The sequence below is a fragment of the Gymnoscopelus microlampas genome, assembly GCF_963454915.1.
Source record: "Gymnoscopelus microlampas genome assembly, chromosome: 4".
Taxonomy (NCBI): domain Eukaryota; kingdom Metazoa; phylum Chordata; class Actinopteri; order Myctophiformes; family Myctophidae; genus Gymnoscopelus; species Gymnoscopelus microlampas.
Window position 1 is genome coordinate 27,954,792 of NC_139941.1, and position 16,732 is coordinate 27,971,523.

At 41.5% G+C, this 16,732-nt stretch overlaps 1 protein-coding gene across 1 annotated transcript in view; it reads right to left on the reverse strand.

The window, feature by feature from the left end:
* Positions 1-11,071: 11,071 nt before the first annotated feature.
* Positions 11,072-16,732, reverse strand: part of LOC311044045 (solute carrier family 28 member 3-like) — a gene marked incomplete at both ends in the record, with an annotated part of 28,639 nt that continues 22,978 nt past the window's right edge. The window contains 7 exons of the mRNA XM_084055466.1: positions 11,072-11,165; positions 11,409-11,523; positions 11,951-12,049; positions 13,582-13,663; positions 14,774-14,971; positions 15,101-15,269; positions 15,781-15,908. Coding sequence (XP_083911592.1) covers positions 11,072-11,165; positions 11,409-11,523; positions 11,951-12,049; positions 13,582-13,663; positions 14,774-14,971; positions 15,101-15,269; positions 15,781-15,908 — 885 coding nt within the window. The remainder of the gene's footprint in view (positions 11,166-11,408; positions 11,524-11,950; positions 12,050-13,581; positions 13,664-14,773; positions 14,972-15,100; positions 15,270-15,780; positions 15,909-16,732) is intronic.

Below are 16,732 nucleotides of genomic sequence, written 5' to 3' on the forward strand. Positions count from 1 at the left end.
TACCGAGCAGTGCGCGTTCGAGTTACACTAAAATAAAGCCCTCATGTAGGCTATTCCCATTTCCCAGTGAGACTCGGACCGTCGGACGGGCGAGTCCCGTCCCGCTCCGCATTAATGAGAGATAGCCTGGAGAGAACATTAATGAATGAAGGCTGGTGTGTGTTGGACCATGGGTTAAATGTCTGATCTCCCGGTGGCCATGAAAATATAACAGCAGCGCCGCCTGTTAGACCGGTGCTCGCGCAGAAGAGTGCTCTCGCAGAAAGCGCCCGTATATTTTGAAAATAGCAGATCTACAAGCTCACAACGCGTTGCTGGCTTGTGAGCTTGTAGATCTGCTATTTTCAATACAGACAGATCTACAATCTTATCTGAATGACTGTTAAAGCAGTTTGTTTAAATTACTTTATAAAATGTTATATTTTCACAGGGATTATTTATTAGTGTAGATATACAGATTTATGGCCCCACTGGCCCTCATTTATCAACGCGGTGTAGACCAAATAATGGGCGTACGGCGAGATCACCGCAATTTTCGGCATTTATCAATATATCCTGACGTGGGCTTTATCCTACGGTACGCTGAGATCTCACGTCTGGTCGGGACCAGTTGTTGACGTTGGCTGCACCCGTTTATTCCATCCTAGACCTGCGGAGCAGCATTGTTTGACTGTCTGAGAGGCATTGGACACCTAATCCACTCATAAATCTGTATATCTACACTAATAAATAATCCCTGTGAAAATATAACATTTTATAAAGTAATTTAAACAAACTGCTTTAACAGTCATTCAGATAAGATTGTAGATCTGTCTGTATTGAAAATAGCAGATCTACAAGCTCACAAGCCAGCAATGCGTTGTGAGCTTGTAGATCTGCTATTTTCAAAATATACGGGCGCTTTCTGCGAGAGCACTCTTCTGCGCGAGCACCGGTCTAACAGGCGGCGCTGCTGTTATATTTTCATGGCCACCGGGAGATCAGACATTTAACCCATGGTCCAATACACACCAGCCTTCATTCATTAATGTTCTCTCCAGGCTATCTCTCATTAATGCGGAGCGGGACGGGACTCGCCCGTCCGACGGTCCGAGTCTCACTGGGAAATGGGAATAGCCTACATGAGGGCTTTATTTTAGTGTAACTCGAACGCGCACTGCTCGGTATGGGTTAAATACATTAATCTACAAAAGTATTCCATTCATGCCGATGTGATTGGTATCATAATATGTCATTCATGTAGGCTACAAGCCTACGTGACAATACGCTACGGGCGTGTGTGTGTGTGTGTGTGTGTGTGTGTGAGAGAGAGAGAGAGAGAGAGAGAGAGCGAGCGAGAGAGGCGTGTGCGTGTGCGTGTGCGGCGAGGCCAGCGGGGGGGGGGGGCTGTTTCTTATTGGCTTTTCATGTCTTTGATCGTATTCTGGTTCGTCTTCATGTCGTAAAATCGGGGCGTTTTGAGAATATTTATGGGGCGTGTTATTTAAATGACGCTCGTTTCAGCCGTGACATTTATCAACGCTGGGACCAAGTGTAAGCTCGGATCAGCTGTGTAGGATGCGTTGATAAATGTGACTTCGACGTTGGTGTACGCCGAATATATGGAAAAATATACGGCGGTTTATACGCTGCGTTGATAAATGAGGGCCATTGTGTTTGCACTCACTGCCCAAGCAAAGCGTGCCACTAGAGCGCTCTCCTCTCATCGCACGCACGCACGCACGCACGCACGCACGCACGCACGCAGCCACCCTGTAAACAATATACAATGCTTATGCAAGGGCCAGGTTATGTTGCCTGCAGAGACAAAATTATACCAATATTATAATCAGAATTTGCATCTCCTTTATGCATACACACACACACACACACACACACACACACACACACACACACACACACACACACACACACACACACACACACACACACACACTCGTGAGAAACAGCCCTGATTGTCTGTGGGGACTTTATCAAGTCTTCTTATTAATACGGTCTATCAGAAATTGCCCAGCTGGCTGCAAACTGTGTGGGTTATGCATTAGGATGCATTATCACACCCTTGCCAATGTCTTGCAGAATGGCCATGTTTGTTTCTCTACTCCCTATGAACTACTCCTGGCAAATTGTGTTTTATTGAAAGACCAATGACGCTTTTAAATAACATTAATAACAAATCATCTCTCTTGTTGACTGTTGATTGAGATTTAACAGGAGCAGGCAGTCAGGTTAATTTCCTTTTTCTGTTGCATGATTTCCTCTTAAACCGATTGCTAACAAGGGAAATGTATGTAAAAATAGGTAAGCTACAGGGACCCGCTTGCATCACTATGTAAATGAATGATAGCTACTGCATATGCACTGTCATTTTTGTATGTTATCTGTGTTTTTGTACTGCAGCTTTTAAGTCCTTCCTTGAATCCAAGACACATTTATCCTATGGGAGACACATAAAGTGAACCTTCACCTTGACGTTGATGGATCTCTTAACCACTTAAGCCCTATATACTTCTTTGTACGACAAATAGAGAAAATAGCGGAAATCTACAGTACAAGCTCACAACATCATGTCATGGTGCCATGGTTCAATCTCAATTAAAGCATGCCTGGACCAATGAGGGGAACAGAGGAGAGGGGGGGAGGGATTAATGCCCTTCTCCTGAATTGTTGGTGGTTTTCAGCTGTTCAATGTTTACTGTGCTATACATAGATTCTAGAGGCACCAGACCTTTTTTTAAATTATTATTATTATTTATTTATTTTTTACAAATAAATGCATTTTGTGGTAGACAGTTAACATTTGAAGCTCTTCTTGAAACAGCGTTTGGCTAAAAACTAAAATTGATTATTATTGTGATCTCATTAAGAGGGATCACAATGTGAATGGTTAGTTAGTTGTCAAATCTTGGCTACCGTTCTGGATTTGATTTGATTTTATACGCAGAGGACAGTAGGCTAATCTTCCACCTCAAAACGATGCCCTGACACGTCGCTGTGCTCGCTTTCACATTCAATTTACATTGCCTTCGTGAGAAATGACCTAGTTTGCCTAAGTTGCCATAGCAGCGTGATGTTTAATTTCAAACCACAACTGGTTTGGCGAGAAACTTTTGGGGAAAAACAAAAGTCAGATTGACTGGAGATTAGAATAGCACAACTAAATTATAGGCCCATTTTGTGAATTTGCTGCCACCTACAGGTTACAAATAATCTAAAAGGCTGCTAGACTGAGCTTTGCTGATACAATGAATAGATGTGTTAGGAGGGCTGGGTGATATGGCTTCAAATCAATATCACCATTATGTCAAACTGTTGCCTCGATTACGATTAATGAACGATAATGTTTTTAAACAAATAGTGAAAATAGCAAATCTACAAGCTCACAACCTGTCATGATGAGGTAAAAGCAAAGCAAAGTTTGTTGTTTACCCAGGGTGTCGGACTAAGCACGAAGCTTGTTTCCAGCCGGACCCTGCATGGAAGCCTTGCTCAAGGGCTATTCAGCGGTGATTCATGATTGATGTGATGAATTGGGGAATCGAACTAGGGACCTTCCGGTATCAAGGCCGCCCCTCTAACCACTAGGCCACCGCTGCCACTTAAGGCTTGTAGGCTTGTAGATCGGCTATTTGCGCACACCTCCATTGTACGACAAAGTATAATACAGGGCTTAAGTGGTTAATCAGACTAATCGATTTAGTCGATTAAAGTCGATAAAAATCATATAACTTTTTGGTGTTAATTCGTTGATATATGGCCATATAAATATTTTAAAAAACGACATATAAAATCTGCCCTAATGCCATGACTGGCCCCTAGGTTGGACTTTGGACTGTTGGTGCATATGAGCAGATATTCCAGTTGTCCCAGAATATGGATGCTAGGGTTCAAGTGGTTAACCTTTACATGGTTGTAAACTCACAATGGCCTAGTGTTAAGTTCCCCCTTAAGGTCTTAGTTCATACACTGGGGGCATGACAAATAAACAGTCTGAAAATCGCCGGAGAGTATTTCACATCAAAACTATTCATACATTGGATGGCTTTTAAAAAATGATAATGTACATTTTATTTTTAATATCAATGCGTTGCTCAATTCAACCCCCTCCCCCCCAAATCAATGATAGTGAAAATAGCAGATCTACAAGCTAACAACATGTCACATCTCAAACTAATGTGAGCTTGTAGATCTGCTATTTTCATTATAGTTGAAGTAGGACTTAAGTGGTTAATTCATAATGTACTTTTCCCCTTGTATGTAGTTGAGTCGAAAGTGCAATATTTGTCTTTGAAATGTAGGGGAGTGAAAGTCAGAAGTCTCAGAAAATACAAATAGCATACAGTAAAGTACAGATACTCAAAAAAGTTACTTAAGTACAGTACTCAAGTAAATGTACTTAGTTACTGTCCACCACTCATGTGGATGTACTCATGACACAAACAACAGTTGGAAAATGTATTTTTGGGAAGAGCCCCGGTGTGTAAAGACCTTTATGCTTAACACCGCCGTGTGACGCAGTAGGCTTTAATGAGGAGGCATATTGAAGAGAAAGGAACAAGAGGAGAGTGCCTGGAGGAAGGACAGAGGAAAGACTAGGAGGGAGAAGAGGAAGGAGGTGTGTTTAGTGAAAGGGAAGGATGAAGAAAAAGATGAGTGGGGGTTCAAGGAGATGAAAGGGGAAGTATTGAGAAAGAAAGAGGCATAAAGAGGATATGCCTATAGAGAAATGGAGAGGAGGAGATATAGAAAAGAGAACACTCAGCTTAGATGCATGCTTCCTAGAACCGAAGTAAATACATATCAAATACTAACAGCTGCACAAATTCATTGATTACTATAGTTTTCCAGACTGGACTGCTTACTGTTAGATTTCTCAGCTTTGAAATACTTTCACAGGAATCTATACATTCTCTTGTCTGTATCAGGTAGACTTTGTGTTGAGATTTTATAACATTTTGTTTCTGCCTTTACTTCAGCCCTACTTTATAGAAGCATTTCACATGCAGTAAGTGCATTTCTAAGACTTTCTTCACTGTACCTTCAAACGGGGAAAAACTCATACCGGAATGCAAATAACTGTTCTTTATACCACACTACCACTGTAGTGTACTATAGGTTATGACTATATTTTTTTCATACGAATTTGAACTATTCACATTTGTTTTTATGAATTTCAAAGGTTTTTGAAAACCTTTTTCAAAATTAAAACGTGTATTCTATGTTAAAACATAGAGTATGTTACACACGACAAACGTATTTGCATTCCATGGAACTTTGCAAGAAGGATTTAACAGAATATACCTCTGCCTTTATTCTGCTATGTTCATTCTTGCTTTTCAATTAGTAAATGTATACTCCATGGCCAGTGTCATTCAAACTGCTCTCAAGGCAACTCCTATTGAAATGCACAGCAAAAAGGGAGAGAGAGAGAGAGCGTGCAAACTGAGCCAATGGACACCATGTATACTGTAGGTCTTTGAAACAAGTCTGACGCACAGCTCAGCTCTCAGGTAAGATATGTGGCGCTTTGTCGCTGTAAGGTTGTAATGCATCCTCAAGAGCCCTCCATCCGCTCTCCGCTACATCGGTCACCATGGAGATTTGAGTAATTCAGCGAGCGATAGGGTTAAACAAGTACATATTCAGTCGAGCATGAAGAGCAGCAAAACACGCAAACACTTGCTGGAAGCCTGGAACAACGGGAGACATAGAATAGACGAGATGGACACATGAGGCTTTGATATGCTTTTAAAAAACTCCTGTCCTTCTGTCCTGCACTCAAGCAATGGGTTGGAACCATCTTTCTATTTTAGGATCTATTCATGCAGCGGAAACCAAATGAAACTGGAAATTGATGGATGGATGGATGGGTGCATGGATGGATGGGTGGGTGGGTGGGTGGACGGATGGATGGATGGATGGGCTGGTGAAGGGATGGTGTAAATGTAAAGACTGAATAAAGATTCTGAATTAAAGAATTAGACAGCACTTGATATTCATCAGGCCCCCGAGGCCATTAGGAGGGAGAGAGTCAGGTTCTCTAAATTAGAGTAATGAGGTGTTTGGAACCCAGCCAGGTCACAATTAAGCAAGGGATGGGAGCGAGCCGAAGAGAGAGGGTTGAGAAAAATGAGTTACCAAGTGGAAGTAAGCCAATGTTTATTTGGGGTAGAAAGAGACTGGAAGGATTTTGAAGATGGGGGGGGGGGCGGGGGCAGTAAGTATATCCCAACCCCTGATGACAAACAGCTAATTACCTCTCTACCTAAAGCTCTCTGGGAGGATTGTGTTCAGAATACATTTGGAACACTCAGAGGATTTCAGAGGCAAGAGGGCCAAACAGAAGGGGTGATGAGAGAAAGAAGGAGGAATAGGTTAGGATCATACACTATGACTCTGATCCCAGCGTGTGTTCATTTCTGCCCTGGCTAGACCCCCTGCCTGGCTTCCAGGGAACGTGTGTGTGTGTGTGTGTGTGTGTGTGTGTGTGTGTGTGTGTGTGTGTGTGTGTGTGTGTGTGTGTGTGTGTGTGTGTGTGTGTGTGTGTGTGTGTGTGTGTGTGTGTGTGTGTGTGTGTGTGTGTGTGTGTGTGTGTGTGTGTGTGTGTGCGCGCGCGCGTGAGTGTGGGAGGGACTGTGTGTGTGTGAGAGAGAGACTGTGTATGAGCCCTTTCAGAAGAGAAAAAATCGGGACACTGCATGCAGACACACACACATAGGTCATAAAACCGTGTGGCATGACATAGATTTTCTCAGAACCTACTACCACAAACGTTAAGGGAAAAAGCAGTGCACATGGTTTCTGCGAACAAATAGCTGAAAGGAAAGGTACATAGAATGAACCTAGTTAGCTATCTGCCAGGCTTAAAGCAATAAAATACACCACATGCTCAATTCACCACATACAGTTTAAAATCACTATGTTGAATTTGATTTCAGGGAAAAACAACAACTTTAAGGGCCTTGACCAGTTCATTTTTAGTATGAAAAGAAAATCAACTTGAGACTTGAAACTTGCTTGAGTTAATACTTCACACTGAACATAATTGCATGGCTATTTTTGTCAACGTTATCTTATCATTGCATTTTAATTGCAGATTGATTTGAAAAGTCTAGCCAAAAATAGTTCTCTGAGAAATGATAGATCTAAAAATCTAAGTCCATGACTTATTAACCACACAATTATGTTTAGCCAACATTGAATATATTATTCAGGTAAGTTTGGTAATTCTTTTACTGTGGACGAAATATAAACAAAAACAAAGAATGAAGCCATTAACGGGAGAATAGTCCTTTAACCCATTAAGATCTGAAGCCGATTCTACAAATGACTTCTAAATCAGTAGTTCTCACACTTTCAAGATTTTTCAAAAGTGTTCAAAAATAGCAGATGTACAAGCTCGCAGCACGGCACTAAGTGGCGCTTTGTGAGCTTGTATATCTGCTATTTTTGAATAGCCAATGCAAAAATCAAAAATTACACAGATGCTTTCCCAGTTCTGAGCATTTGAGATATAAAATGGCCAGACTAGGTTACTAATGGTTAGACTAGCTTGCATTTATCCAGTGTCTTCACTTGACAGTGTCTTAATATATGTATTGCCTATTAACAGAGGCAAAAATGAATATAGTAACTCACACATTACATTAGTCAGGGCTGAGAATAAAACATTTCTTCTTGCATCACATAGGGGGGAAATGCTTGAATCTTCTACTATAATTAAAAATAGTTTATATATATACAATAATGTCAGGATTTAGAACTGTGCACACGTCAATACATTTTATTGACATACTGAAACTAATTGCCACAAAGGCAGCTTTTACTATTCTATAAAATAGTGTAAAAAAATAATTGTATTTGTACAGTGATTTTAAATAAAGTAAACTGATCAAAATTGTATCAGTAATAGTCTAAAGGCTTTTAATCTTTTTGTGAGAATAACATGGATCTTTTTACATTATACTATAGTGACATTAATTTACAGCGACGCATGTACTGTGCATTCCGGTTGAAATAAAAGCATATTTGTACGTAGTAATAGGTCTAAGTATAGATTATATTCATGTGACCAAACAGTAGACCCCACAAAGCAATAATTACATCTGATGAAAAAATGTCTCTTGACTCTCCACCATAATTAATGTGCGACTGCCTCTGTTCATCTACTTGGATTCGTCAGGGATTCTCCTGTTTAATTTCTCACCATGCACCAAGACACATCCGTGCAATTACGTGTCAATGAGCAATTAAAGCATCAATTAAGGTTTGTTAAGCGGAGGGCATGTCACGGAGAACACTAATTAAGAAACAGTCACATTTCTCATATGATTGTTTGTATTGCTTGATATGTTTGTCAATAGGGTGATTATCTCTGTGCACAAATCTATCTGTCTACCTACTGTTTCTATTCTACACCATAAAATCCACAGTGAAAATATCAGGTTCCATTTTTACATCTCAGAGTTAAATTAACACTCAGGATTTGATCTAGTCTAAAAAAAACAACAACTGGCTTTTCCTTTTTTCTTTGTATCTGTGGAGTCTGTTTTGTGCATTTTGTTTTGTTTGCACCATCATAATGAATTGCTTTTCTCTCCATCCTCAGCCCTTCATCCCTCCCCCCATGTGTCTCTGCTCTTGCATCCTTTATCCCAGTTCCTCCACCATCTCTGGTTATTCTAATCACTGCCTCCTTGAATCTTCTGAAACTGTACAGAGTCTATTTTCACTCCTTCGTTCACCCTCCTCTGTCTCTGTCTCCTCAAGTCTCCCTGACCTTCCTTTCGCCATTCCTCTCTGTTCCTCCCTATCCCTTCCCTCCAAACCTCTCTTTTTCTCCCTGTCTTTGTCTTGCTCTTCATTTGTGTTCTTTGAGTGGTGGTCGATGACAAGTCAATCTCCATCCCTCAGGGTTTTTTTTTTCTGTCATCCTCCTTTCCATCCCTTGGAGTGGTGCTAGATGACAATCCAATATCCACCTGTCTCAACCTAATATTCATCCTCTTTCTCTGTGTGTTTCTGCCTCTCTCTCGCTGTCTTTCTGTCTCTCTCCGTCTTTCTTTCTGTCTCTCTGTCTTTTTGTCTCTCTCTGTCTTTCTGTCTCTCACGATCTGTGTGTGTGTCTGTCTGTCTGTCTGTCTGTCTGTCTGTCTCTCTCTCTCTCTCGCTCTCTCTCTCTCTCTCTCTCTCTCTCCATTGCACCCTCCCTTCCCTTCTTTTTCTCACTTCTCCATCCATCCAGACCTCTCTGCGTTGTCTTCTCTGGAGAGATAGCAGCGATATCACAACAGCCTAGTCTGAGTGTCTTAATTAAAATGGCACATGTGATATAATAATCGCCAATGACATTTTCACACTGCAGCTCTGAGCTGTACCTGGGGTGCACTGGCTTAGCACCCTTAGTTCATGCTTCACAACTCCAGCAATAAACACAGTCAAATTCTGTGTTAATTTCACCAATTTAACTTAGAGTGTGAAAATGGGCCCAAATGGACCTGTAACACTGAGGATTTTACTAACTGTAATTGTAATGAAAGAAGCCAGAAGCCACGCGTGAAAGGGCAGCCGTGTTGCATCATGGATAATTAACTTAAGCACCCCCTACATGGCTGTAATGGAATTTTTAGCATATTGTTGTAAAAAGTGTCTCAAAGTGGACAGTATGTGAGACTCAGAGAGCTGATATTTGTAATTCAAACAAACACTAAGGATGCAAATAGCAAGCTCCAAAACACATACCCAAAAACTGCACTCTCTGGACTAAGTCTTGAGTATGAGTTTTTGGTCGGTTACAGATAAGATGACGTGTGATGTGTTACATGTACGGTGGGGACATGGGGCCACAAGCAATATTTGAGCGGTGTCTCCAGAGGCCTGTATGGTATGTTATATGACAGAGCCTCCTAAGCTCTTGGCAGATTAAGGGATCCAGTTTGCCTTTATGATCATGCAGACAAAGAAACATGAGTGAGGTTTACCATGCTTTATTGTGGTAAACAACACATGCTATCACAGTGCCTAAAAAGGCCCTATGTGTTAGTCTGTTACGCCTGAAGTCCGATGTATACTTCATCGCATGAGGGTATTGCGGATGCTCAAAATAGCCGATCTACAAGCTCACAACGTGTCGCGGATGTGTCCAATGTTCCCTCGCTCTGTGGGGGTGTGAAACTCACACGTGTGAATACCACCTCCTGCCGACAGAGACAGGGAGCCATCTGACCTTTTCGCAGTGGCTGATTTTTAATGAAGAGACTGTCATCTAGCATCTCTATATGACTGCAAGCCAGGTGAAGGTGCTGCTTCCTTCTGTGTCACATGCAGATGTGAGCGCGCACCCCTCCCATCCCTCGAAGGAACGCAACACTTTCTTCTGTTCTCTCTCTTGGGTCTCAGTCTGTTTTTTCACCCAATGATACAGTATAATGAGTTTGCACAGTCAATCAGTCAGTTAGAGTCCAGTCCATTTTGACAGCCTGGGCTTCGGTGACTACTAGTTGGACCCAGTATGCGTCAGATGCTTGAGAACGAGAAGGAAGTGAGACCACAGTGACATCAAGTGGCCAAGTCATATATTGTTCCTCAGAGTCAACAGGTGCTTTGTGCTGAGTCTGAGCAGAACATAATTAAATTATTATTATTAATTAAACGTAAAACCAACAAACAAAAAAACGTATACAGGATATGTCGAATATATACCAGTAGGACATTTGGCACCGACATTAATACAAATGTAGCAAATATTATTATTTTTTTGTTGGGGTGGAAGTAACTCATAGTTACATTAACACTGAGGTTTTTACTGTGTGGGTATCATGGAATATCCAACGTTTATACCGGGCCTAATTACGATGGTTTTGTGTCTCGTGCTTATCTATCACAGTATACATTACAAAATAAATAGTAGGAAAAATATAAATTACATGGACTTAGGGTTTGTGGCTCTCTCCACTTTGTTACTTTGTAACTTACTTTGTCCTTTCCTCTGTGTGTGTGTGTGTGTGTGTGTGTGTGTGTGCGTGCGTGCGTGCGTGCGTGCGTTTGTGCGTGGTGGTTGGTGTTCAAAGCACTATAAGCTGCAGTTGAAATGTGTGGAGGGCATGGCAGTGCAGCAGCCTTGCAGAGCGCCCGCACTGAATCCCCACTGCTCCGACACACTCACACTGGAAGAAGAGCACACATATACACATACATATATCAGGCACAGGCATATATACATCAATACATGTATGTGTGTAAGGTAAATGGACTGCATTTACATAGTCCTTCGGCGGAGGAAACCATGCAAGGCACCAACCTGCTCATTGGGAGCATTTAGGGGTTCAGTGTCTTGTTCGGGTTTGAACACTATATATATATATATGTGTATATATATATATATAATATATATATACACGCACACACACCTGTTGAATAGCTCTGCACAACAGGTGGCTAGGTCTGTGCTGCTGTTGGCCACATTGGTGTGGTTGAACAGTGTGTTCAGGAACTGCTGGCAGTGAAGTGGGACATACAGCACTCCTAGAAATGCACAACGTGAACATGTTATTACAGCTGCATGTTAAGGTACAGTCAGTCACACACAGAATGAAGATGTCACAGTTGACATTTAAACGATCTACAAGCTCACAGTGCGTCACATCACAACGCGTTGTGAGTTTGTAGATCGGCTATATTCGCTGTTATTTACAAAAAGGATTAATAATAAAAAAGGAACCGCTTTGGACATACAAGGTTTCCGCCCAACAGCGACAAAATCATCATGTTCCTTATTCTCAATGTCACTACTACAGTAGGCTATGAAAAGAGAGCATGAGGGAAAAGACAGAAAAGAAAGCAAGAATTAATCCTAACAGTGAGATGATGGAGGGAAGTAGGGAACGAGGGACGGGATAGAGATCAACAGAAAGAAGGGCAAAAATGAAAGTATAAAGGAGAGGACGGTCACCTGCAATGCATGCAGTCATGAAGCAGGCAACTGTGCCTGAAATAAGGGCTCTCATGCCGCACCTGGAGATGTCTGACCTCCTGTCTGGAGCCATGGCCGCTGGGTAAAAAAACATTTACAACAGTTACAATGATACAGTGGCATAAAGTAACTAAGTACATTTACGCAATACTGTACTTAAGTACAATTTTGAGTTTTTTTTTTTTTTTACTTTACTTGAGTATTTCCAATTTTCAGTACTTTTACTTCGACTCCACTACACGAGCAAATATTGTACTTTTATTCCACTACAAACTTTAGTTACTAGTTACTTTGTAGATTTGTATTTATTATTACAAAACATACATTAACCACTTCTGCCCCATATACATTTCGCCCATTTGAAAATAGCCGATCTACAAGCTCACAATGCCTCGCGATGCGACTCATTGTGAGCTTGTAGATCTGCTATTTTCAAAGGATTTTTATACATTTGAAAACTTGTGAAATGTGACATTCTGCAGAAAGAGTACTTTCTACTTTTGGTACCTTAAGTACATTTTGATGCCAATGCTTTTATACTTTTACTCAAGTACATTTTGAATTCTGGACTTTTACTTGTAAGAGAGTATTTCTACATTGCAGTATTGATACCTTTACTCAAGTAAAACATTTTAGTACTTTCTCCGCCACTGCAATGATTATAATAACAAAGCGGCCACAATACTATACCAGCTGTACACTGTACTACACTCAATTGGTACAGCTGTTCCAGCTATACATGGTACAGGTGTTTACATAAACCTTTCTGTTCTTTAGTGCAGTGGTGCTCAAAGTGGGGTTCGGGGGCCCCCAGGGGTCCTTGTGGGGGTTCCAGGGGGTCCCCAGCTAAATGTGTTAATACTTTACTTACTTTACTTTACTTTATTTGTAATACATATACATGTATTTCATGTACAAGAAATGAATCACTTGAACATGATGTCATGTGAAAATGCCGGATTTAGCTCATTTCCATCCGTAGTCCCACATATAAAAACGAACAGCAGCATGACTAAAACAGAAAATACATCATAAAACTAATCTGGGAAATGTTCAATATGTTTGAAACATTTTAACAACACAAATCTTGTATGGGGGTCCCTGGCACAACATATTTTCGGATGGGGGTCTGCAGCGAGAAATATATTAATGTGGGGGTCTTTGACATGAAAAAGTTTGAGAACCACTGCTTTAGTGTGTCCATAAGAAGTAGTACATTTGAACCAACTGTACATTTAAATTGGGACTCTAACAACACTATTCACAAAAAGTCCTGTACAAATGTTTAAATGTGTGAATTTTCTTACAAAGGGTATTTAGTTGTGAAAATGTAGGATTTGTTTGTGGCCTGGATTTGAATTCTGGCGAGACACAAAATGCAATTCAACGATATTGTGAATGTGGCAAACAAGGTCATCAACACAAGCGTCCGCCCTCATTAATGTCTATTTACAACAGGTCCTGTGTAAATGCAGCACAGCTTTAGTCACACTTTACGTAAAATTGGGGCGACGTGGGGGGCCTGGATTTTCATTTGTCTGTTTGTCTGTCTGCCTGTCTGTCTTGGAAACCAGAATTGGAAACAGCTTTTGATAGAGGGTGGAACTCACACAGTCCTCCAATCAACATCCCCAGGGAGGCAAAGTTGGCAAATCCACAGAGAGCGTAGGTTGCTATGGTTTCAGAGTGGACCTGAGGAGCAAGAAACAGCTTTGGTCTAAATTTTTCTGACTGTCTCTTTCAATGGTTGTGATTCTGTCAAAATGATTCTACTGTATATGGCACATATAGCAACAAAATGTCAGAGGCAGCACAATGCACATACTGTGTAGAAGATTATGCGCGGATTGAACTTGAGACAAGGACAATAGAATGTCTTGGGCGCAATCATTATAGCTATTTAGAGGAGCAGTCATGCAAATCAAGTAAGTACTGTACACTCCTAATGCTGACATCAATCACAGACAGATTTTAACAATGAACTTGATGTGTGAGTGGCAGTTTAGTCATTTTCTGTGATTTCATGATTAGAATAGAATGACAGAACATTGCTTTTTTTAAACAATTTTAACAGTTTCTTTCCTATATCAAGGCAGTAAATGCTCTCCCATTATAAAATGAAACGGTTTATTTATTGAGCAAGTGGAGACAGTGTGTAGGTTTTTTGTTTGTTTGTTTTTTTCAGAGTATACTACACCTACACACTTGTTGCCAAAATTTCATTCAGGTGTGCAAAAGCCTTTGGATCACCATGTCCTATACTATAGCGTTGACCTATTCAATCAGTTGTGAGGGAGTACTATTCCATGAGATTAATGAGAGGTCATTAATCTATGGCTGTTCATAACTGTGGCTCATTTTGTGACAACAAGATGCATTGCCTTGAATTGATTTTTTATTTACTTGCCAGGTGAATTAGTTATGGTGCAGGAATGACTGTGAACAATTTCAATATACAAGATTAGAACCAATGCATTTCAGCATGTGGTCTTCATCAGAGTTAAATGGCTGGAATACTTAGATTTTAGCCCTTTGTGAGTAAATCTTGTTCTAGCGACATGAAATACCCTGCCTATTGTATCAAGTAAAATATGTAATCAAATCAAAATGTGCATGTCAGTGTTAATCAATGAGGACGTTGGAATTAGGGCATATAATCATCATATGAGTGTCGTTTTAATTGCATTCCATTTCAGTGAACCACTGACAGAGGGAGAGAAGGGGGGTGAAAGTACTAAAATAGACAAGAATAAAAACACTAGTACCACCGCAATAACCAGAGGCACAACAAATGATACTCACAGAGATGTACTGCTTAACGTTGTCCACATATTCAGGCCCACCGTCCTCCCTTAACTTAATGAGATCAGACAGTTTCTTGTAGGCCACAAACTCATTGAAAAACGTCTTACGTCCAATGAGTTCCCCCACAATGAAGCTGTCTTCCCAGGAAACACCCATCATGAAGGAGACCGGCATGAACACGTAAGAGCAGATAACCTACGTGGGGGAGAGACAGTTAGCGTTTCCATGAATTATGTCAGTGTCTACCTCACTGAGGAAAGGATATTTTAGAACCGTGTATGTGTGTGTGTCCATGCAAATGTGTGTGTGGGAGCCCCCCCTCACCGAGAAGCTCAACTGGGGGTAGTCGAACATCCCTCCCAGCCAAGAGAGGGCAGCATCGGCAAAGGCCAGCAGGGCTATGAAGGCGATGAGGCTGACGGCAACGTTTACCACCAGTACCACAGCAGAAGATGCTCCGTAGGAGGCTGCTTCCAGTAGGTTCTTACAGTCACTGTGGACAATAAGACCAATAGACAATAGACCAATTATGTTTACTAACATTGAGACTGGATGCACAGGTGATTGTTTCACGCAATCAATTCCCACCCTGTTGTTTCGGGGTGCGCTGGTTTCAGCACAGCCCAACCCCCTCTTGTGTGTTGGCTAGTGAGGCGCGTCCTAGCGAGACCTGATAGAATGGGTTTCATTGCGCATACTGGTTGCACGCATACTGGTTCTTATCTTGTGACGTTGTCTGTTAAGGGGTCTATTTGTCTCAATGCTTGAGCCTAATTTATACTTTGTAGTACGGCCGCGTAGTCTGCTGAAAATAACCTGTTTCCCAGTTCAATCGATGTATTTCGCAGTATAATGTAGACTTTATACTACACATGCCACCTCTTGCTTCAGAGATAAGGAAGGGGTGAGATAATTACTCAGGTCTTATGTCTGGACTAGATCATGACAACACTTGGCAGTCTGTTTCAGTTTGTGTGTGTACATTGTTTTCCATCCTCTCTCACCTTTTGGCCAGTTTGAGGCCTTTGCTGGCTGTCCGCGGGGTCTCTGTCTCTGGCCAGAAGAGCTTAGCGATGGCCAGACTGGCAGGGGCAGACATGAATGATGCTGTCAACAGGTGGGAACCTGCAATCTAGAGTATGAGAGGGAGTAATGGAGAGAAAGAGAATAATGCAGCTGAATCCAAACCTTTGTTTAGTGTTGACTGAAATTGCAGATATGAAATCGTTATTACAAAGTATACAGTAGCTGTCCCACTTTTATGCCCCATATAACGTGAAATCACCCTGACCCTACTATGGGGGGGGGGGGGGGGGGGGGTTAAAGGCGATAGCCCTTGTATTGTTATATTTATTTACTTTTATGTTTCCCACCACTACAGCGCAATGGTGGCCTTGAGCTCAGAGAAATGATCTTGTAGCTCATTTGAAATCCTTGGTCTGATCAGGGTTTCCAGTCCCATAGTCACGTTAGCCTGTGCAGTGTGCAATAACAGGCAAAAAACAATGAGACCCTTTCATTTCTCTTCTGTCATCAAATCACCAGCTGTCATCAAGCCCATATTCATTTATCCATTCACCTACATGTCCCTTCACTGCTGTGCTAACTGCAAAATTATCTATTTCTTCCACCAAAAGAAAGCACCCAGTAGAAGCAATTTCCCTCGAAAACGTTGAATTACTGTTGCATGCAAAACGCAATGCTATAAACAAGCTATTAATAGGCTACTACACCATGGAGACTGGGGTTCAAATCCTCCACTCAACTTAACTCACTCAATCCAGCACGGTGCCTTCGGCTTGGCCAGGTGCACCAACGAATATTGTGTGGGTGGGAAGCCAGTTGAGGATGGATGATCTCTGTCGCTACACTAGCAATCCTACATGTTGGTCAACTCAGGGCACCTGTTCTGCAGGGAGAAAAAAATAGGTCGGACTTGCTCCCTATGTCCTCCCT